Here is a 22,526-nt window from a genome sequence, read left to right on the forward strand (position 1 = left end):
CTCTGCTATTCAGCTGGGCAGCATTGGAATAATTTCTCCTGAGGCGGTGCACTCATGCCCAGCTTCCAGGGCACCCTGCCTATGCCACTGCACACTCCGTGGGAATGCAGGGAAGTCAAGCAGCCCGCTCCTATCCCACGGGCCCCTGAGTGGACGTATTTTCCGTCCCAGCTTGCCAAGCCAGGGATGAGGGAAAACACGAGGCAACCCCGGCACTTTCAGCAGCAGAGGACTAGCAGCAATGCCTTGCAAAGCTGCTGGCCTAGAACAGGACAAACAGAAGCAACTTTCCCTTTGTGTCTTGTGGGGCAATCAGACCTCCCCTCTCCCGGCCCTTAGGCCAAGCTCAGGGATGGCGGGTGCACGAGGCGCCGTGCTGCAGGACGAGAGGCGCCGTCAGACCACGGCCACGTCTCTGGCAGCTGCGTGGCGCCCTGGCAGTGGCCAAGAGGCCAGGGCATATCCGGGCATGGTGGCAAGCCAGGGTGGTCACAGGTGGAAGGGAAGAGCCTGGCCCGAAGCAGGAGAACTAGCACCAGCTGGGGCAAACCGATCCAAGCTGCTCGCAGGCCGGCAGGCACAACTCAAGCGCCTGCCTGCCCACGCACAATGGAACTGCATGGCCCCAGAGTTGGAGGGGCAGTGGTGAAAACCAGGGGGGCACCCATAGTGTCCCGGGGGACCGAATGAACACTGCTGTGGCCACTGTGCTACTGCCCTGGTCCCACAAAGGGGCGTGATACCAGCTTAAGGCCTTTATACTGGCAGAACTGCAGCCACACTTGGGTTTGCAGGAGGAGAACTGTATGGCTAGGTCTACACTCCCGGCTTCTTGTGCAAGAACATCTTGCGCAAGAGTTCTTGTGCAAGAAAACGTCCACACTGCCATGTGCGAGCTGTGCTTTTGCACAAGAGCATCCATGGCCGTGTGGACGCTCTCTTGCACAAGAAAGCTCTGATGCCCGTTTTAGCCATAGGGCTTTCTTGCACAAGAAACCCCTGCTGAGCGTCCACACTGCCCTCTTGTGCAAGAGCCCCTGTGCAAGAGGGCTTACACCTGTTAAAAAAGAGCGTAGCTCTTGCACAAGAAGCCCCCTCTTACCACACCGTACTGTAAATTTACTTGCACAAGAGCAGGCGGGAAGTGTGGACGCTCTGCAGATTCTTGCGCAAGAACGATCGTACTTGCGCAAGAAGCCGCGAGTGTAGACATAGCCTATGGGTTCCAGGAAAGCACCCTCCTGCCCATGCAGTTACCCCGGCACAAAACGTCTGCATAGACCAGGCCTGGGCTTTCTGGCTTTTAGGACAAGAAGCCAGGGGCTTAAACTGCAGCCGGGGGGTTAGGTTGGACATTAGGAAAAACTTCCCAGCTGTCAGGGTGGTTAAGCACCGAAATAAATTACCTAGGGAGGCTGTGGAATCTCCATCACTGGAGAGATTTAAGAGCAGGTCACACAGACATCTATCAGGAGGGTCTAGATGGTGCTTGGTCCTGCCACGAGGGCAGGGGACTGGACTTGATGAGCTTGCGAGGTCCCTTCCAGTTGTCGTGTTCTGTGAGTCTCTGATTCCCAACAGCCCCTCCTCTGTACTTTGCTGCCTCCGAATTGGAGGAGGGGTTCAAATTGTTGCAGTTTTTGTACCTAGACTAGCACCAGGGCTAGTTCTCCGCAGAGTCCTGCAGGGCAGGCTGCAAGGTCAGGGTCTCTACTGTAAAGCGAGCTGTACAGGCACCACAGACTGAGCTCAGGGCCCGGCCCCGCCCCTGCAGTCTGACAGGACAAAGCCGCCCTTACTGTACAGATTGGGAAGGACCCAGGCCTAGAAAGATGGAGGAACTTGCCCAGGATCGCAGCAGAGGTGGGGAGTGAATCCCTGCGAGCGCTTTAATCGCAGGGCGGGGCTACTTCTGTTCTCGTACCCCTCCCCCAATATTCACAGACTGCCACGGCCTCCCCCGGTTCCCACTTTAGACCTGCGCAAGGCCAGCTCCCATCGCCTCCCTGCTTCCTTGTGCTCCCTCCCTCTGTCTCTTGAGCCTTATGCCTCGCACAGGCCTCTGCCACTCAAGGTAACAGAGTCACTCCCTCCACCGGCAGCAGTAGCAGACCATTAACCAGCTTGCGAGAAAGCATTGGTCTGCCCATGAGTTCGGTTTCTCAGGGTGTCCTGATCCATGGTAAAGAAGCAAAACAGGAGGCGGCTGCCTCCCCATCTCAATTTCATTGCCCTTTGGGGGTGACCTTTAACTTTGCCACCCTGCAAACTCTTCTCCCCTGCTGCTCTAGGTGGGCCCGGCAGATAGCAGTCCATACCTTTCAATCAAGGCCCTCCTGCTGGTCTCTAAAGCCGAGCCTGGTTCTCAGCCCCAGGAAGCTTTTTGCCTTCCAGGAGGCTGACCCTGCACTGCCTATGCCCAAAGTGGAAGGGGTTCAAGGACTGTTTACTGCCGCTACCTGCTGCGGAGACCTGAGGAGGCCTCCAGCTATGGGGCCTCCAGCCAGTGGGACAGTAAAAATCCAGGCTCTGTGCATGGATCAGCTGGCATGACAGCCCGTGAAAGAAATAGGTGAGGGCAGTTCCTTGTTCACAGGGGGAGGCGGAGGGAGAGGTCCTATGGGACTACCACAGCAAGCCTGCTCTGCTCAGCTACCCTGTCTGCTCTCCAGCCTAGATGCTGTTCAGGAAGGATCCAGTCCCAGGCTTCCGCAAGGCAAGGGATTTCCTGCTGCCCGATTTCTCCTCTTCCGCGTAGTACCCCTGCTCCATCGTGGCCGTCAGGTACTTGAACAGACTCTGCAAGGGGAGAGGAGCGAGATTGCACACAGCGGGAGGCCTGTGCCCGGTCGCCCTGGGCGCAGGGAAGGCATCTTTTGCCCTCTGTCACACAACATGACTTGCTAGCACGGCGCCTCCTGCTGGTCACTTGGGAATTAGCTCTTCAGGGTCTCTCCTGCTGGTACCTTTTCCTGGCTCCCCCACCTTGCATAAGGGCCCACGTCCCTCCCAGATTACAGTGCCCTTCCTTCTTGGTACTGCCCGGCTGCAGCACCCCCACACTTTGGGGTCCTCCCTTTCCAGGGAACGCACAATTCCCCTAGAGCCCCCTTGCCTCAGTGACCCACTGCCAGTCTTCATCCAGCCCCTGCCACGGGGGACACACTGCAATCTGGAATGGCCACTCATCAGTGGCCAGGGGTGTGGACCTGCTGCCTTTGCCTATCCTGGCTGTGTCCCTTAGTACCCTCAGGCCTTGCTCCAGCTCTGCTCTAAGTCAGGAACCTCCAGCTAGAGCAAGAGTGAATCTGTATCTGCCCCCCCCCCCCAGGACCCTCTATTTACACAGCTCCAGCTGGGCCCTAATTGGCTCATCCCAGCCACAGCTCCACCTCCTGCCCTCTCCCCGGCTGGGTTCTACCCCTTAAAGGGCCAGTGTGGGGCAGACGCCCCATCACACCCTCCCACACAATCCACTCAAATCTGGCTGAGTCAGAAGCCTCTGGGGAGGGGAATCAGTTTGCACATGCTCAGAAAAGACAGGTGAGCGTTTGGCAACTAAATTCTCCAAAGATTCCATCTGCACTGAGCATGCTCCGGCCCCCCACGCGGAACTGAGCCTGCTCCAGGCTAAGCTCGCAGGGGCTGAGAGGGACTTTCCCTTTGCAGGATCTTATCATGATACATACAGGCCGGGGCCAGGGACTGAGCCCCATGCACGCCCTGAGTGCACCATGCAGGGTCTAGCCCAGGCGCTGCTCTAACTCTTGCTCCATCTGAGCCCTGGGGGCAGAGAACAGCCACAGCACCGGGCGCCCTGGCCCCACCCCATCCACCCCCTATGGGCTCTGGGGGGCATTGAACAGCCACAGCACAGTGTGCTCCGGCCACACCCCAAATCTGCCCCCTATGGGCCCGGGGGGGCAGTGAACAGCCACAGCACAGGGCACCCTGGCCCCACCCCATCCACCCTCTATGGGCCCTGGGGGGCAGAGAACAGCCACAGCACAGGCACCCTGGCCTCACCCCAAATCCGCCCCCTATGGTCTCTGGGGGGCAGAGAACAGCCACAGCACAGTGTGCTCCAGCCACACCCCCGATCCGCCCCCCTATGGGCCCTGGGGGGCAGTGAACAGCCACAGCACAGGCACCCTGGCCCCACCCCATCCACCCCTTATGGGCTCTGGGGGGCAGTGAACAGCCACAGCATAGTGTGCTGCGGCCACACCCCCGATCCGCCCCCTATGGGCCCTGGGGAGCAGAGAACAGCCACAGCACAGTGTGCTCCATACCCACTCCTAGGGCAAGCAGGAAGCCAAACCCCTGGAAGATTTGTCCAGCTCCCCTGGCTGCCACTGATTGTGAGAGCCCCACACAAAGGGCTCAGGGCCGGATGAAGAACCAGAGGGGTCCAGGAGAGGGTGAAGTCTCCGCGGAGCCGCTGCCTACCTGCCATGCCTCCTGCAGCTCCGGTGTCCACCGCTCCTTGAGGATGGGCTGCACCGCGCTGACGAACTGGACGCCGACGTACTGGAAACAGAGCAGAGGTGGGGTCAGAGGGAGATGCCAGCCCCAGCCCTTCTCGGCCCAAACGACAGACCGATCTGTGGCAAACACAGACCAGGCCAGGCATGGCTGGGTGCTGCCCTCTGCACGGGTCTCTCCCTGGGACCTCCGCTGGGCCTGTAGCCATGCAGGCTGGGGAAGCGCCCGGACTGGTGAACTGTGGGGAAAGGGTTTTGTACTGGGGCGTACTGGGAAAATTGGTTGGTCTGAGTGAACAGCGGGAACCACCCTTTGTACTGGAGCATGGTGGAGGGGAACCACAGTCTGCAGGAGTGCACGCTGGGGAAACATGCTGGGGAGAAAAACATTCTACTAGTGCATGCTGGGGAAAAAATGTTTGTGGTAGTGCATGCTGGGAAAAAGCCATGTGTGCCAGGCCACAGCATGCTGGAGAAAATCATTTGCACCAGCGTGAGCTGGGGAAAAAGCCATTTGTACTAGTGGAGAAAAACAAGGCGTTTGTTCCCAGGCATGCTGGGGAAATTGCTTTGCACTGGACCAGGCTGGGGAAATCACTCCCATCCTCCCACCATCACTGGACCAGAGTGCAGAGGATTCTGGGTGTCCTGGCCTGCGCCCTGTGGTGCAATGCACTGTGGATTGCCTCTGTGCAGGAGGGTAAGCGGCTCCTGTCTGTGCAACCCAGGAGCCAGCCCCCAGAGGACGGCAAGGTCCGTCCCCCCTCGCCCTGCAGCCCAGGCCCTGGAGCGCTCACCTCATAGTACTTGGGAGGGGCACTGTATCTGTAGTGATTCCTGCCGAGCTCGAAGGCCAGGTGTTCCAGCTTGTCCTCTTGGTCCAGCCGGGCCACGCTTTTCTCGATGAAGGACATCACCCTGGGATGGGGCAGAACCGACTGGGACGTCGCTGGATTGCCCTGCGCTGGGGCTGTTCCCTGCCAACATCCCACCCTCGAGCCTGCCAGACTGGCCCACCTCGCACTGGGAGAAACACCTTCCTGACCTGCTCACTGCCAGTGCCCTGATGCATGAAGATGCAGAGCCTGGAGTCCTGGAAGCTTCCACAGTGAGTTGTGGGTATTCAGCACCTCGGGAAAGTGAACCCCTGGCACCGGTCCAGCTTCCCAGAATTGCCCCAGCTCAATAACCATCTTTGGCAGGGAGTCCCCAGGATAAGTAGGACTGGGCTGTAGACATCAGGACCTTATTCTTTGGATAATACTAATATTGATCTAGCCAACTGACTAGATCCCCCTCCGATCGCCTCCAAGTCCCCCCTCCCCCTGTTCCTAGCCCCCGTCTCCTCTCCAACCCCTTCTAGCTTTCTTCCCATCATGCTCCCTATCCTATCCCATCCCAAGAGTGGGCCTGAATCCAGCCCCGAGCCTCCCGAAACGCAGTCTTCCCATCTCGGATCACTCCCGTTGATGTGGTTCAATTACTCTCTATTCCAAAGCCGGGGCTGGCGGGAGAGCCCCTCCGCCCTTTAGGGAGCAGCTTCATATCCCACTTGAGCCGGCACAGTGAGGGGAAATGTCGCTCCCCAGCCAGATCCAAGAATGGAACCCAGGAGTTCTGGTTCCTAGCCTCTCCCTGCTCTCCCCACTAGACCCCACTCCCCCCCTCCTGAGATCCAGGCGTGCATGCGGCTCCTGCGTGGCTCAGCCTTTGGCCTCTTGACCCAGGAGGCCGGGCACAGAGGTGAGATCCATCGCACGGTGCGGGGACCCACCTGAGGCCGTGGGCTTGCAGCTCCTTGCTCATCTTGAGCTGCTGCAGGTCCTCAATGTCCCGGAAGAGGAAGAAAGCATCTTTGCACTCAGGGTGGGTCTCGAATAGCCTGAGTGGGGGAGGGGAGACGGAGTTAGGGGATTGGGCGCTTGCTTGCCCTTTAACTTGGCCTTTTTGTGCTCCTGGGCTGCTGGGCAGTGCACCGGAGCGACCCCTAGTGGTGGTGGGAAAGTAACACTCTGCCACCTAGGTTCCCAGCCCACCCGGCACATTGTACTGGGGGCGGTTCACCGGCTTGCGCTGATGGTGCTGTGGGAAGCAACTTGACCTCGGCAGTGACCAGGAGAGAACCCAGGAGTCCTGGGCACTAAGCCGACCCTTCATTCTAGGGGCCCAGGGGTCGGTGGAAGTACCCGGCATAGCTCCGGCCCTTAGCTCAATTAATGTTGGTTTCTGGCAAAACAAAATGCAGCTGTACGTGCTTCATTTGCATCATTGCTCTGGGGCTGGGGGCTCAGTGTGCAGGCTGCCCCAGGGGGAGGGAACTACCCCAGCCCTCTGTCACCGCGGCAGCAGCTTGGGGTCAGGTGAGAGGTGCCTCTTCATGGCCGCTGCAGCTCCAGCAGGCAGAGCCAGGGGAAGGGTGCCTGTTCCACCTCGGGCAGGTAGAGGTTCGTCTGCTCCCTGCACTCCCCAGGCAGTGAGGAATGCAGCAGCCTGTGCACTTTCCCCTCACTCCCTAGTGAAGGGGAACAGACAGCAGTATTCCCATACAAATTGGGAGGAGGGAGGGATTCAGCAACCCCTGAAGGGTGCCTGGGGGGGTGGGAGGCTCAGGGCTGGGGCAGTCCCAGATAGGAGGTGCCCCCAGCCTGCCCCTTTCACCTGCCTGATGACACAATCCCATTCCAGGCACATCCCACTTTCCTGGCACAACCAATCCCTTATCTCCAACGCAGGACCAACCCCAACAAAATCATCTCAGCCAGGGCTTTGTCAAGCTGGGCCTTAAAAGCTTCTAAGGAAGGAGGCCAGCACCAGGTCCAATGGGGCCCTGATCTCGGTCACTGTGTGTCTGGACAGCGCCCGGCCCGAATGGCCCAGATCTTGGTCACCATGGGTCTGGGCAGTACCCGGCCTGACGGGGCTCTGATCTTGGTCACTGTGTGGCAGACCCCTTTTGTGCAAGAGCCCTTATTCCTCAAAAAATGAGGTTTACAGGCTGTTGCACAAACGTTTTTTTTTTTCCGACAAATGGCCCCGTCTACACAGGGCTTTTTATCGCAAAAACCTCTTCTGCAAAAAGGATCGGAAGAAGATATGCAAATGAGAGCGCTGTGAAAAGGATGTGTTAAGGCCTACCCTGAGTATGTCAAATGAGCACTAATTTAGTTGAAAGTGTAAAAGGAAGGCAGCATTGCCAAGATACAGGAGACATAAACAGGAACAAAAACAGAATTTGATTGGATGACCAACAATAACCCCACTTTTAGGGAAATAGACATAACAAAACCAGCAAAAGCAACAAAGTGCCGATAACCCCAAATAAGAAGCAGACGCAAGTCCAAAAAAGGCAGAATGAGTAATGTCAGCATAGCCAGGCGAGAGGAAAAATACCAAAGCAGGGTATGTAAGGTTGAACTAAACAGACCAAAATGGGACAGGTTGCGAATCTGAAAAAGCCAGGTCTGATCAACCAGGGCTCCCTCCCCGGCACTGAATCTCGCTGCAGCTCATAAGCTCCAAAAGGGGAACATCGGTCGTAAGTTGCAACGAAAAATCCGAAAGGAAAGACATAAAGAAAAGACTATCTCCTGAATCTAAACAATGCTTCTATCCATCTTAATGTAAGTATTATGTAGGTATGTCTGATAACTCCACAAACTGTTCAAAGGTAACTGTAGGATGGGTTATTATTCTCGTTTTATTTGTACTGTTTTTTCTATTCTTTATTTGTATGTTACACTGTCTTAAAAGAATTAAAGATAGTGAATTGATTTAAATGAAAAATTAATTATAAAAGTAAATAGAAATACATTTTTGGTTAACCCTAAAAGGAAGTATTCCTCTGTCTGTGGTTTCAAATCCCTTGAAGAACCAATCACCAGTTCCCGAAAAGCGCGAGATATGCAAATGAGCACTCCATTTGCACTTACTCTTCCGCAAAACACCCGGGCTATGCCTACACTGGTGGATAATTGTGCAAAAAGGGCCGTTCTTCTGGAAAGTGTCCACACTGCCCACCCATTCTTGTGCAAGAAGATTTACAGTACCGCGTGGTAAGAGAGGGCTTCTTGTGCAAGAGCTACGCTCTTTTTTAACAGCTGTAAGCCCTCTTGTGCAGGAGCTCTTGCACAAGGGGGCAGTGTGGCTGCCTGGCAGGGATTTCTTGTGCAAGAAAGCCCTATGGCTAAAATGGCCATCAGAGCTTTCTTGTGCAAGAGAGCGTCCACACGGCCATGGATGCTCTTGCACAAAAGCACAGCTCACACATGGCAGTGTGGATGTTTCTTGTGCAAGAAGCCGCCAGTGTAGACATAGCCTCACAGTGTAGACGTCAAGAGAATAAGCTAGGGACCTCCAGGGAAAAAAGACCTTCCTTGGCTTGGAGGTTTAGCTGAAATAAGACAGTTTTCGGGTGAGTTTGCACTAAGTTTGACTGTGTTAGAACAAGCTCCGCGTTTACTGTTTATTTTAAATTCGTAATTTACTTTGCTGTTTTCACTTGCAACTGCTGAAACCCGACTGTACTTAGTGAAACCATTTGGCTGTGTCTAGACTGGCAAGTTTTTCTGCAAAAGCATTTGTGGAAAAACTTGCCAGCTGTCTACACTGGCCGCTTGAATTTCCGCAAGAACACTGATGATCTCATGTAAGATTGTCAGCGTTCTTGCGGCAATACTAGGCTGTTCCCGTTCGGGCAAAAGCCCTCTTGTGCAAATGCTTTTGCGCAAGAGGGCCAGTGTAGACAACTCAGGACTGTTTTGCGCAAAAAAGCCCCGATTGCGAAAATGGTGATCGGGGCTTTCTTACGCAAAACCGCATCTAGATTGGCACGGACGCTTTTCTGCAAAAAGTGCTTTTGTGGAAAAGCGTCCGTGCCAATCTAGACGCTCTTTTCCGCAAATGCTTTTAATAGAAAACTTTTCCATTAAAAGCATTTGCAGAAAATCATGCAGGTCTAGACACAGCCCTTGTGTTTACTATCATCCCTGTGTGAATCATTGTTACCTGGGGGAGCAACCAGTGTGCCCTTCCATTCCCTGCTAAAGGGTGCTGCCTGAGTGGTTGTTTTGGGGTTCGGATCCCAGTTGGGGTTGGTTACCTGGATGCTGGGCCTGAAACTGCCTTCTCCTCAGACCTGAAGTGACTCAGTGTCTGCATTGCTCTTTGGGGGGAGGGGGAGGTCTCAACTCGGGGCCTTGGCTGGGGGAGACCAGACCTGGCCTGGCGGGACAGGGCGGAGAGAAGCCCCAGAGAGCAAGGTGGCGAGTGCAGTGGCTTTGTCAGCACCCGGGAAGCAGCCTCAAGGGGTCTCTGGTGACCCCCCCCACACACTCAGACGTGGCCTGTGGGTGCTACCATAACCCACTTAAGCCTAAAGCAAACACTGGCTAAGAAATCCCTTGAGGGACCCATTTGCCAAGCCCAAAGGGCACAAGGGTGCTGCTGGGCTAATGCTCCAAACGAGCGGCTCCGGGCAGCGCCGAGGGTGGGGGGCAAGGTGGCATGCTCTGGGCAGCGCTAAAAGTGGGGGGCAGGGGAGCATGCTCCGGGCAGCGCAGAAGGTGGGGGGCAGGGGGGCGTGCTCTGGGCAGTGCTGAAGGTGGGGGGAAGGGAGGTGTGCTCCGGACAGTGCTGAAAGTGCGGGGTAGGGGGGCGTGCTCTGGGCAGCACTGACGGTGGGGGGCAGGGGGACATGCTCCAGGCAGTGCTGAAGGTGGGGGGCAGGGGATGTGCTCTGGGCAGCGCTGAAGGTGGGGGGCAGGGGCACATGCTCGGGGCAGCGCTGAGGACTGCAGGGGGGTGCTGTGGGCTGGGGGGTGCTCTGAGTGGCTCTGACAGCTCGGGGGGAGGGGGAGCATGCTCCAGGCGGCTCTGAGGACTGGGGGAGGTGTTCCGGGTGATGCTGTGGACTGGGGGGTGCTCCCAGCAGCTCTGATGGCTCGGGGGGCTCCTAGCGGCTCTGAGGGCTGGGGGGCTCTGAGGGCTGGGGTGGGTGCCCCACCCTTTCCGCCCACTGCCCCACCCTTTCCGCCCAAGCCCCTGCCCATTGTGGGAGCGCGGAGCAGCCCCCCACTCACACATGCTTTGCCCAGGGCCCGCACAGGCTGTTGGCTCCCCTGCCCACAGCACAGCACCCCTAGTTTCATCTCCCCCCTCTTACCTTTCCCCAAGGACTTTCAGCCTGTCGCCCACCTCCTCCCGGAGCTCAGAGAGCTGGGCACATGCCGGATGCCGGGGGTGAGGGGCCTCTCCCCTCACGGTCAGCGCTGACCCCAGTGCCCCAGCATGGCCCCAGGGGCGCTGTGCTGCAGGGAGCGGGGGCGGGGGCTCCCCTGCCTGTCACAATGGCCCGTCCAGGTGTATCAATCAACCCTCCACACACGCGATACAGAACCCCGCGGGAGGCTGCGAGGTCGGGGGGGCGGTTCCAAGAGGGTTTATGGTTTTGGGAAATGGATTTGCTTTGCGTGGAACTGTCACCTCGCTCAGAGCAGCGGACTCCTGGGACCCCGCCCCAGCTGTGTCCTGGACGAACACCAGCAGGCCGGGCTCCCTGCCCCAGCTGTGCCCCAGCCTCATTCACTGAGTCTCAGGGCTCCTGGGTCCTCTCCCCAGCTGTGCACCCGACTCCCTGGGAGTCTCAAGGCTCCTGGGTCCTCTCCCCAGCTGTGCACCCGACTCCCTGGGAGTCTCAGGGCTCCGGGGTCCTCTCCCCAGCTGTGCGCCCGACTCCCTGGGAGTCTCAGGGCTCCGGGGTCCTCTCCCCAGCTGTGCACCCGACTCCCTGGGAGTCTCAGGGCTCCGGGGTCCTCTCCCCAGCTGTGCGCCCGACTCCCTGGGAGTCTCAGGGCTCTGGGGTCCTCTCCCCAGCTGTGCGCCCCACTCCCTGGGAGTCTCAGGGCTCCGGGGTCCTCTCCCCAGCTGTGCGCCCCACTCCCTGGGAGTCTCAGGGCTCCGGGGTCCTCTCCCCAGCTGTGCACCCGACTCCCTGGGAGTCTCAGGGCTCCGGGGTCCTCTCCCCAGCTGTGCACCCGACTCCCTGGGAGTCTCAAAGCTCCTGGGTCCTCTCCCCAGCTGTGCTCCCGACTCCCTGGGAGTCTCAGGGCTCCTGGGTCCTCTCCCCCGCTGTGCACCCGACTCCCTGGGAGTCTCAGGGCTCCTGGGTCCTCTCCCCCGCTGTGCACCCGACTCCCTGGGAGTCTCAGGGCTCCGGGGTCCTCTCCCCAGCTGTGCGCCCGACTCCCTGGGAGTCTCAGGGCTCCGGGGTCCTCTCCCCAGCTGTGCACCCGACTCCCTGGGAGTCTCAGGGCTCCTGGGTCCTCTTCCCAGCTGTGCGCCCGACTCCCTGGGAGTCTCAGGGCTCCGGGGTCCTCTCCCCAGCTGTGCCTAGACTGTGTGATTGTTGGTCAGCTTTTTGCTGCTCTGTGCCTCGGTTTCCCCCTCAGTAAAAGGAGGAGAGTGGCCTTGTCCTGGCACAGGTGAGATTTCCTGCTGCTGTTTGAGATGTTTGGGTTTAAGGCCCCGCAATTCCAGGCTCAGTCTAACGGGCTGTGGTTATGCCCACAGCAAGTTCGGCTAAAGGGAATCAGGCACTTCCCCCCGGGTTAGCTCCTGGGCCACTGCGACACAGGTCAAGTCCCTAAAACTGCAGAGAGGAGCTGGGTTAGAGGCGCCAGCTCTGCCTGTTCCAAAGCCCAGACTTGAAAATCCCCACTGGTCTCCAGCAGTAGAGGGGCATATGACACACAGTTTGGCCGATTCAGTCCAGCAGTGAGCAACACAGCCCTGATGCACTAGCCCCTGGCAGTTTAGTTGCAAGGGAAGCTGAGCCCAACTATGGATAGTGGGGGGACTTGGTGCTGGTTAATTAGGAGCCTTTATGCAAAGCAGCCGGAAGGCAGTGAGGAGGAAAAGCCGCAGGGTGAAAAACCACCCCTGCTGGGATCTACCTGAAGTGAGTGCTTTCCCGGACCAAGCCCTTTCTGCACTGTCACCTCGCGCAGAGCAGCGGACTCCTGGGACCCCACCCCAGCTGTGTCCTGGACGAACACCAGCAGGCCAGGCTCCCTGCCCCAGCTGTGCCCCAGCCTCATTCACTGAGTCTCAGGGCTCCGGGGTCCTCTCCCCAGCTGTGCGCCCCACTCCCTGGTTGACTGTGCCTTGGTTATTCATGCAGGAGTCTGGGGTGGGGTGCTACGATGGTGCAGAGCCAGTTGCTAAGAGAGAGCAGAAGGCGATTGTTGTGTTCGTCACAAGGGGCTGAAATCCTGCACTTGCTGAGTCTCCTGAGCCGCTGGCCAGTGAGACAATCCACTGGTTTACAGGCATGGAAACAACCAGCTGCAAACGTCACCAGGAAATGCCCCATGGAGGTGCTCCGACTTAACTGCATCCCCTTAACTCTGACCCCCGGGATGTGCATGTGGGTGGGGAGGCAGCGTGACCTCACAGACAGCACATTCACGTGGGATGTCGGACACCCAGGCACCAGTCCACTAGGTCCTGCTGGAGAGCCATGTGGTGCCCCTTTCAGATGCAGGGGGCAAGCCGGCCGGGGGCAGCAATTGCCTGCGCGTGAAGGATGCCCCTGCTAAGACTCCTCATTCTCCTGCAGAGCACTGGCTTTACAGTTCACCTGGGTCAGCTCTGCCTTGAACCCAGCCGCTCTGATGAGACTCAAACGTTTTGGTCCTCGCCGTTGTGAGCCGCGGGCAGAAACCGAGGGGCCCCCGAAGCAGGGAACCGGCAAAATGAGATCTGTCCGGACAGGCACCCGTGCTACAGAAGAAGGGAAAATCCCTGCCCATCTGCCCCAGGAGGAAAGTACCTTCTCTTTGGCTACATCTGCAAGGAAAGACCCATGATGGTCACAGGGTGGGAGCCCAGCTCCTGGGTTCCAGCCCCGCTCTGGGAGGGGTGTGGGGCCCAGTGGGTAGAGTCAGGGTTCACTAGCCATGTGGCACTGCCATGGACCAGCCCTGCCTGCCAGATGCATCCTGCCTCACGAAGGAACGTGGCAGAGCATTAGCCTGAGGCACAAGGCAACTGGCTTCTGTTCCTGGCTCTGCGGCTGATCTGCTGGGTGACTGCCCAATCGTGTCCCTGCTCCGTGCCTCAGTTTCCCCTCCCAACCAATGGCATTTCTGGGACTCTCGCTCACTGGATGTCTGCCCAGCACCTGGCACAGCAGGGTCCAGAGCTCGCCCTGGGTCTGCACAGCGCAATGCAGATCACTCCAAATGAATCAATAAGGGCCCAAAGGGGTGAGGAGACCCCCCCCCCCAGCTCTGACTGCGCCTTGGTTTCCCAGCCGGCCTAACAACCCTCATTAGGCAGCTGATGCCATCGGACAGGCTTGCTGTGTTTCCAAGTGATTTGCTGCTTCTCCTATTGGCTTAGCCAGGAGGCCGGCAGCCGGAAAACTGGAGTAAGTGCTGCCATATGGAACACGCCAGGGGCCCTGGTGCCACGGCAGAGGAGTCTCCCCCCACACTCTGCCACAGCCGGCCGGGGCCCCAGATACACAGCCAAGGGACAGGGGTTGAAGACCAGCTGGGCAGGGGAACGTTAAACCTGCCCCTCCCGGGAGATGAACATGGCCTGCGAGAGGCGGGTTTCTCTGCCCCGACTCCTCTGGGCCTCACTCACCTGCTCAGAGCCCTTCGGCTCTCTCGGCCACCTGAACCTCCCCATGGGGCGGAGGGGGGGGAAGGTTCCCCATCTGGTATGGGGCTAGCATATGGCCTTCAGCCTTGGGGCCCAGCCAGAGCACCCTGCACTGGGCTACTCCCAGAGCCCATAGGGGCAGATGGGGGCATGGCTGGTGGGTGCTGCGCTGGGGCTGTTCTCTGCTCCCCAGGGCCCATAGGGGGCAGATTGGGGTCATGGCTGGAGCTCCCTGCGCTGGGTATGTTCTCTGCCCCCCAGGGTCCATAGGGGGCAGATTGGGGTCATGGCTGGAGCTCCCTGCGCTGGGTCTGTTCTCTGCTCCCCAGGGCCCATAGGGGGCAGATTGGGGTCATGGCTGGAGCTCCCTGCACTGGGGCTGTTCTCTGCCCCCCAGGGCCCATAGGGGGCAGATCAGGAGTGGGGCCAGAGAGCATCCTGTGCTGTGCTACTGCTGTGAAAAGCTCAAAGGCTCAGAGCAAACAGAACACCAGGAGGGAGACCCCAGAATTCAGAACCCCCTTGAACATCTCGGGGTTCCAGCTGTGATTGGGGGTGCTCTGGAGCCCTTAGCGCTGGCGACGCTGTACAACTCGCTGTCTCCGGGGTCCGTTAAGGTGCGGGCGATGAGATGCATGGGCTGGGTGTGATGGCGAGTTGGGGTTCCTCCGATCTTGCAGCCCTGTAGCAGCAAGAACAGACTCCACCAGCCAGCAGAATAGAGGGGGTTTATTGCTGCTCCTGCATACAGCACAGCACAGATGTGATGGCTACATCTACACCGGCAAGATTTTGCACAAATACTTTTAACGCAAGAGTTTTTGCGTGAAAGTATTTGTGCAAGAGAGCGTCTACACTGGCATGTGCTTTTGCACAAGAGATGTGCTTTTGTGCAAGAGCATCCGTGCCAGTGTAGAAGCTCTCTTGCGCAAGAAAGCTCTGCTGGCCATTTTAGCCATCGGGCTTTCTTGTGCAAGAAATTCACGTTGCCTGTCTACACTGGCCTCTTGCACAAGAACAGTTGTGCAAAAGGGCTTATTCCTGAGCGGGAGCGTCATCGTACTTGTGCAAGAAGCCCTGATTTCTTACATTAGAACGTCAGTGTTCTTGCGCAAGAACTGGCGGCCAGTGTAGACAGGCAGCATGTTTTTACAAGAGTCTACAAGAGTAGACTCTAGACCCCTAGATTCCAGCCCCCTTCTTAGTCTGTTTCCTTCGTGGTTCCAGCCCAAGACTGCCTCTTCCCCAACACTCAATTCTTTTGCTCCATCTCTTCCCAGCCGGTTCGGTCACTGTCATGGGTCCCTCAAGATGCCCCCGCTCCGGGCAGTGCTTACAGACAGAGGCCAGTAGGGGTCACCCCAGCCTAAGCACAGCAGCCAGCAAGGTACTGACACTACATCACACCGGGGTCAGCGCCTGCCAGGTGTGCCCGCTCTGTGGAGGAATGGCCGCTTCCCCAGTGCTGAGTATCCAGCCGTCCCCTCAAGCCCCCAAAGCCTTCCAGCAGAAGCCTCTTGCGCAAAACCAGCTGCTAATTAATTATGCAAATGAAGCACCTAGTCCGCATTTCATTTGCATGAGCTGTTGCGGAAGAAGGCTGCAGTATAGACATAGCCCTGGTGTGCTCCCTGTCCCATAGAGCGGCACTTAGACCACTTGCAGCGAGCGATAAGAAAAAGGGAGCTCTACAGCCCAAACGGAGAGCCAGCTGGCTTATAGCGCAGGCTGTAGAGGCTCCTACACTGAGGTCCCAGGTTCAAATCTGTCTGGTGGGGATTACACAAGGCAGAAAACAATTTACCATTAAGAGCCAGACCCAAGACTTGTGCCACGGGGTGGTTTCCTTTGGCTTCCTGCTAAGGCTCAGTGTCTCATCTGGAAGGGTAGCACCATGGCCACATCCCCAGTAGCATAGGTGGGCAGCTCTCCAGGGGAGTCAACGGACCAGAACCCCAGCTGGTGTAATGGGCCACGCCGGAGTCAAAGGAGCAGTGCTGACTGACACCAGTGGAGGATCTGGGCCCCCCGGGGGGGCAGTTAGTGCCCCCTTTGATACCCCGATGTCAGTTCTGAACCCACTTGCATTTCATGCTCTGCTTAGCCAGGACTGGTTGGTTCTATTCCTAGCTCAGGAGGGGAATGGGGTCTAGTGGTTACAGCCAAAGGTGGGCAGGACTCCTGGGTTCTTGCTGAGCAGGGACGGGGGGTTAGGTAGCAAGGCTAGGCACCGGGATTATGTGGCTCTCTTTCCATGCTTATATAGAGCCCATGCTAGAAAGATGAAGCTTTATAAAGCCAAGCAGCACCCAGGAGAGTGCCCCATGGCTGTAGAGGGACGTACCGGCCAAGGCCAAGCCGGAGGATTTTCTTTGGGGTCAAAAACTGCGGAGGCTTCTTCCCCAGCAACGCACCCCAGAACGAGCGAGCCGGGAACGCTTGAGGACAGAGCCCAGGACAGGGACGCGGGATGCCAGGGAGCAGGCATGTGGGTGGCCGGCAGCCTCCACGCCCCGACGGCCACGGCGCCCGCGCCTTGGCTCACCTGATGAAGACGATGATGCCGACCCGTGCGATACTGTCATGCAGGATGCGCCAGGACTCCTGGATCCGCTCCTTCTGCGCACCCGCCGGCGGGAAGGGACCAGCCTCCAGCCCCTCGCCGCCGCACACCGGCCCCGCTTTCCACGCCGCTCGGTCCTTCTGCTCGGCCTCGGAGCTGCGTTTCCCCGGGGCGCTCCCCGAACCCGACAGAGCGCACCCCATCTCTCTTGAGGTGAGGGGACTCAAACCCACCTCCAGCAGGGCCGTCCTGGATCTTCCAAACCAGCTAGGCAGGGAGAGATGCAGCAAATGAGGAGCCTGCATCTGGGGTGAATGTATACCCTCCTCCCTCCCCTGGGAGAGAAGATGCAGAGGGGCTACCCGAGGGCAGAGCTTGCAGCGGGACACACAGACACTAGCGATCGCTATTTGAAGGGATGCAGCTCTGCAGGCTGACAGAGCCTGGGAGACAGCTGGCATAAATCAACTCCTTCCAAGTTGGCTGAGCCCCGGCTATTTCCACCCACCGAGGAGCCGGCCCTGCAACTCCAAATGCTCCCAGCCAACACACCCATGCCGGGAAGCCCTGATGTGGTCTAGCAGTGGCCCCCACCTACCTAGAGAGGCCCCCGGGCGACCAGGAGGAGGCTGCTGGAGATGGTGAAGGCGGCCAGCGAGGGTGTGTGTGTGTGTGTGTGTGTGTGTGTGTTTTTGGCGCTCCAACGTGCAGGTGGGTCGTCTTTGCACAGAGCTGAGCAGTGCAGCCATCCCAGGGTCCTAGACAGCACAGGCTCAGCTAACCAATGGGAGCATCAAGCCTCCTAGTCAATGCACATGTGAAGGGGGGGGGGCAGCTTTCAGAGGAGCTCCCCAGCCAGCCAGTCGCTGTTCTGGGCCTGTGCCGATAACACGCTCTCCGGACCTGAACCCAGCCCATTCTCTCGAGGACAATCCATGCGGCCAGCACCCCCCACTATAGATTCCGATACCCCTTGGGCCTCTTCCAGGGCATGGGGGGTGTCACCTTGCTGGTGTGGCTCAGAGACTGGCGGGGGATGTAGCCTATTAATCTGCCCCCTCCTCCAGTGCCAAGCAAGGTGCAAGTAAGCCACTTCTTCCAGGTTCCACCTGCTCTGGGCCCGTCTACACCCCCTGCCCTGCTGCCCAACCATAGGCCATCTGCACCCACCTCTCCCCATTACTGGTGATGGTGCTAGAGAGCAGAGAATTCTGGGTATTTTTAAAGGTTGTAGTAGCTGAACAACCCTGGGAAGCATTGTTGCTGTTTTACAGATGGGGAAACTGAGGCACAGCATGGGGGATGAGGGGCAAGGAAAACCTACCCAAAGCTCACCCAGCAGCAGCACCAGGAATAAAACCCAGGTGTCCTGCTTCCTCCTCCAGGGCCCTAGCCCCTGTACTGCACTTCCCCACTTACGGTTGGGGAAACTGAGGCACAGTGCTGTGACAGGGCTTGTCCAAGGTCCAACAGGGTGCTGAGACTGGGACCCAGGACTGCTGAATCCCAGCGTCTACCTCCCCTCCCCCACTAGACCGGTCTTTCTACCCCGCTTGCTTACCACATTGCATTCTGGGATGCCTGCCCCAGAGGGGGGCCCAGCTAAGGACTGGCAGGGATGTGGTCCCCTGGGGAGTCTCGGTCTGCTAACCAGCCTCCCCCAACACGGGCTCAGGAGAATTCCAGCAGGGCCTGGATTTCTTCAAACTTATCTCCTGCCATCTGCATCCGCTTCCCAAAGGTCGGCGCGCTCTCTGGCTGCCTCCTCCCCGCCTCGCACCCCCTCCCCTGCCTCGCTGCACACGCGCACGCCCAGGACTGGCCGGGCGGTGGGTTCTCGCACCCGGCCCCTTTCTCCAAAGGCAGGGGGACGAGGCGATTCCGTGCCCCGACGGGGGGGCTGAGGGGCTATTTGGATAGGGACCAGCCCAAGCAAGCGCGAGGCTCCGCAGCCAGAAGGGAGCCCTGCAGGTGTGAACACTGGGTTTTAAGCTCCCCACCCCCGCTGGAGGAATTACGGGGGGGGGGGGGGATCAGGCTTTGCTGGTGGGGGATGCAGCTCGGGGGGGATGGTGCACAGCGGCTAGGCAGCGGCTGGGCCCAGCACGTGGATTACAAAGCCAGGCGGGAAGGCAGAGCAGAGCGCACGGGGCCTGGGTCTGCCCGGCCTGAGGCGAGCTCCTTGCCAAACAGGAAGGGGGGAGATCCGGTCGGGGGCCTGGCTGTCCTCGCCAGCCACAGTCACCCCCCCCCCCCCCCCGGGCGTTCTGCCTGCCATGCCCACAGCCTCCAGCCGCTGGCCCCCTGCTCTGCCAGAGCCGGGGCAAAACCCAGGAGTCCCGACTGCCTGCCGGACCCGCCCCCCCCCAACTCTGCGGTGACACCACCCGCACCCCCACAACCCGCCAACTCTGCGGTGACACCACCCCCAGCCCCACAACCCCGCAACTCTGCGGTGACACCACCCGCACCCCCACAACCCGCCAACTCTGCGGTGACACCACCCCCAGCCCCACAACCCCGCAACTCTGCGGTGACACCACCCGCACCCCCACAACCCGCCCCCCCAACTCTGCTGTGACACCACCCCCAGCCCCACAACCCCCCAACTCTGCGGTGACACCACCCCCAGCCCCACAACCCGCCCCCCAACTCTGCTGTGACACCACCCCCAGCCCCACAACCCCCCAACTCTGCTGTGACACCACCCCCAGCCCCACAACCCACCCCCCCAACTCTGCTGTGACACCACCCCCAGCCCCACAACCCCCCAACTCTGCGGTGACACCACCCCCAGCCCCACAACCCGCCCCCCCAACTCTGCTGTGACACCACCCCCAGCCCCACAACCCCCCAACTCTGCGGTGACACCACCCCCAGCCCCACAACCCGCCCCCCCAACTCTGCTGTGACACCACCCCCACCCCCACAACCCCCCAACTCTGCGGTGACACCACCCCCAGCCCCACAACCCACCCCCCCAACTCTGCTGTGACACCACCCCCAGCCCCACAACCCGCCCCCCAACTCTGCTGTGACAACACCCCCACCCCCACAACCCGCCCCCCCCCAACTCTGCTGTGACACCACCCCCAGCCCCACAACCCCCCAACTCTGCGGTGACACCACCCCCAGCCCCACAACCCACCCCCCCCCAACTCTGCTCTGACACCACCCCCAGCCCCACAACCCGCCCCCCAACTCTGCTGTGACAACACCCCCACCCCCACAACCCGCCCCCCCAACTCTGCTGTGACACCACCCCCAGCCCCACAACCCCCCAACTCTGCTGTGACACCACCCCCAGCCCCACAACCCCCCCAACTCTGCTGTGACCCCACCCTCAGCCCCACAACCCCCCCAACTCTGCTGTGACACCACCCCAGCCCCACAACCCCCCCAACTCTGCTGTGACCCCACCCTCAGCCCCACAACCCCCGCAACTCTGCTGTGACACCACCCCCAGCCCCACAACCCCCCCAACTCTGCTGTGACACCACCCCCAGCCCCACAACCCCCCAACTCTGCTGTGACACCACCCCCAGCCCCACAACCACCCAACTCTGCTGTGACACCACCCCCAGCCCCACAACCACCCAACTCTGCTGTGACACCACCCTCAGCCCCGCAACCCCCCCAACTCTGCTGTGACACCACCCTCAGCCCCGCAACCCCCCCAACTCTGCTGTGACACCACCCCCAGCCCCACAACCCCCCCAACTCTGCTGTGACACCACCCTCAGCCCCGCAACCCCCCCAACTCTGCTGTGACACCACCCTCAGCCCCGCAACCCCCCCAACTCTGCTGTGACACCACCCCAGCCCCACAACCCGCCCCCCCAACTCTGCTGTGACACCACCCCCAGCCCCACAACCCCCCCAACTCTGCTGTGACCCCACCCTCAGCCCCACAACCCCCCCAACTCTGCTGTGACACCACCCCAGCCCCACAACCCCCCCAACTCTGCTGTGACCCCACCCTCAGCCCCACAACCCCCCCAACTCTGCTGTGACCCCACCCTCAGCCCCACAACCCCGCAACTCTGCTGTGACACCACCCCCAGCCCCACAACCCCCCCAACTCTGCTGTGACACCACCCCCAGCCCCACAACCACCCAACTCTGCTGTGACACCACCCCCAGCCCCACAACCACCCAACTCTGCTGTGACACCACCCTCAGCCCCGCAACCCCCCCAACTCTGCTGTGACACCACCCTCAGCCCCGCAACCCCCCCAACTCTGCTGTGACACCACCCCCAGCCCCACAACCCCCCCAACTCTGCTGTGACACCACCCCCAGCCCCACAACCCCCACAACTCTGCTGTGACACCACCCCCAGCCCCACAACCCACCCCCCCAACTCTGCTGTGACACCACCCTCAGCCCCGCAACCCCCCCAACTCTGCTGTGACACCACCCTCAGCCCCGCAACACCCCCAACTCTGCTGTGACACCACCCCAGCCCCACAACCCGCCCCCCCAACTCTGCTGTGACACCACCCCCAGCCCCACAACCCCCCCAACTCTGCTGTGACACCACCTCCAACCCCACAGCCAGGAACAGAGTCCAGGCGCCCTGGCTCCTTCATTCTCCTCCCTGGAGCCCAGTTGCCCCAGGCCCGCGGCCAATGGAGCCCCCTCTCCGCCCAGCTCCTTCCCAAGCCAGCCTGGGGCCGGGCCCAGGCGTGTGACGGGGGTTGCTGTGTGGGAATGGCCGGGTGCGTGGGGCTGTGGAACTGTTTCCAGCGTCTCGGGCCCATCTGGAGCCCGGAGCGTAGGCCAGGGTCGCCGGGGAGTCCGCCGGGCTGCAGCCGCTATGGGTTTGTTCGGCTTCATCATGTGCCAGGGCCCTGAGCGGCTTCGGTGTGGGGCAGGGAGAAGGGAGAAACTGGATAGAGGAGGGATTGGGGGGGAGCAGAAAAGGGAGTGGGTGGTGAGGGGGGAGCAGGAGAGGGGAGGATTTGGATGGGGCAGGGAGTGTGTGGTTGGGGGGGGACGAGTGGGAGGAGAGGACTGGATGGAGAGGGGAGGGTGTGTAGGGACAGGGCAGAAAAGGGAGGTTTGTGAGCCAAAGGGTGCAGAAGAGGGGAGGGAGGGGGCAGAAAAGGAACTAAGTTGTGAGGGAAGAGGGAGCAGGAGGGGGAAGGATCTGGAAAGGGAGGGGAGGGGAGGGTGGAGGGACAGTAAAGGGAGTGAGTTGCCAGGGGAGGGGGCAGGAGAGGGGAGGATCTGGATGGGGGTGGAGGGGCAGTAAAGGGAGTGAGTTGCCAGGGGAGGGGGCAGGAGAGGGGAGGATCTGGATGGGGGTGGAGGGGCAGTAAAGGGAGTGAGTTGCCAGGGGAGGGGGCAGGAGAGGGGAGGATCTGGATGGGGGTGGAGGGGCAGTAAAGGGAGTGAGTTGCCAGGGGAGGGGGCAGGAGAGGGGAGGATCTGGATGGGGGTGGAGGGGCAGTAAAGGGAGTGAGTTGCCAGGGGAGGGGGCAGGAGAGGGGAGGATCTGGATGGGGGTGGAGGGGCAGTAAAGGGAGTGAGTTGCCAGGGGAGGGGGCAGGAGAGGGGAGGATCTGGATGGGAGTGGAGGGGCAGTAAAGGGAGTGAGTTGCCAGGGGAGGGGGCAGGAGAGGGGAGGATCTGGATGGGGGTGGAGGGGCAGTAAAGGGAGTGATTTGCCAGGGGAGGGGGCAGGAGAGGGGAGGATCTGGATGGGGGTGGAGGGGCAGTAAAGGGAGTGAGTTGCCAGGGGAGGGGGCAGGAGAGGGGAGGATCTGGATGGGGGTGGAGGGGCAGTAAAGGGAGTGAGTTGCCAGGGG

At 60.0% G+C, this 22,526-nt stretch overlaps 1 protein-coding gene and 1 long non-coding RNA gene across 6 annotated transcripts in view; one reads left to right on the forward strand and one right to left on the reverse strand.

The window, feature by feature from the left end:
* The window catches only part of LOC142823815 (uncharacterized), a 10,979-nt gene extending 4,715 nt beyond the window's left edge, over window positions 1-6,264 (forward strand). For all 3 annotated transcript variants that reach the window (XR_012898927.2, XR_012898926.2, XR_012898928.2), the window contains exons 2-4: window positions 2,673-2,784; window positions 4,303-4,547; window positions 5,369-6,264. This is a non-coding gene — a long non-coding RNA (uncharacterized LOC142823815). The remainder of the gene's footprint in view (window positions 1-2,672; window positions 2,785-4,302; window positions 4,548-5,368) is intronic.
* On the reverse strand, window positions 1,424-18,487 carry LOC102460529 (neuroglobin-like). Of its 3 annotated transcripts, none has more exons than XM_075915327.2 (6): window positions 18,275-18,487; window positions 16,696-16,980; window positions 6,259-6,366; window positions 5,282-5,402; window positions 4,450-4,530; window positions 1,424-2,799 (listed from the first exon to the last, which is right to left on the reverse strand). In XM_075915327.2, the coding sequence occupies exons 1-6, from the start codon at window positions 18,277-18,279 to the stop codon at window positions 2,674-2,676; spliced, it is 726 nt and encodes a 241-aa protein (XP_075771442.2). In that variant the 5' UTR covers window positions 18,280-18,487; the 3' UTR covers window positions 1,424-2,673. The 3 variants fall into 3 exon arrangements, with proteins under 3 accessions (XP_075771442.2, XP_075771443.1, XP_075771441.2); XM_075915328.2 differs by lacking the exon at window positions 18,275-18,487 and adding an exon at window positions 17,312-17,616; XM_075915326.2 differs by lacking the exon at window positions 18,275-18,487 and having other exon boundaries at window positions 16,696-17,259.
* Between the last annotated feature and the right edge of the window lie 4,039 nt (window positions 18,488-22,526).

The sequence above is a fragment of the Pelodiscus sinensis genome, chromosome 18, assembly GCF_052426305.1.
Source record: "Pelodiscus sinensis isolate ZL-2025 chromosome 18, ASM5242630v1, whole genome shotgun sequence".
NCBI lineage: Eukaryota > Metazoa > Chordata > Testudines > Trionychidae > Pelodiscus > Pelodiscus sinensis.

What these genes read in the sequence shown, in the direction of transcription:
- LOC102460529 (XM_075915326.2), bottom strand. Translation starts at nt 17,174, where the DNA reads ATGCCAGCTGTCTCCCAGGCTCTGTCAGCCTGCAGAGCTGCATCCCTT. An exon ending in GGCATCATCGTCTTCATCAG is followed by an intron (nt 6,367 to 16,695) that starts GTGAGCCAAGGC and finishes TCCCCCACTCAG; the next exon opens with GCTATTCGAGACCCACCCTG. An exon ending in AGCTGCAGGAGGCATGGCAG is followed by an intron (nt 2,800 to 4,449) that starts GTAGGCAGCGGC and finishes CTCCCCTTGCAG; the next exon opens with AGTCTGTTCAAGTACCTGAC.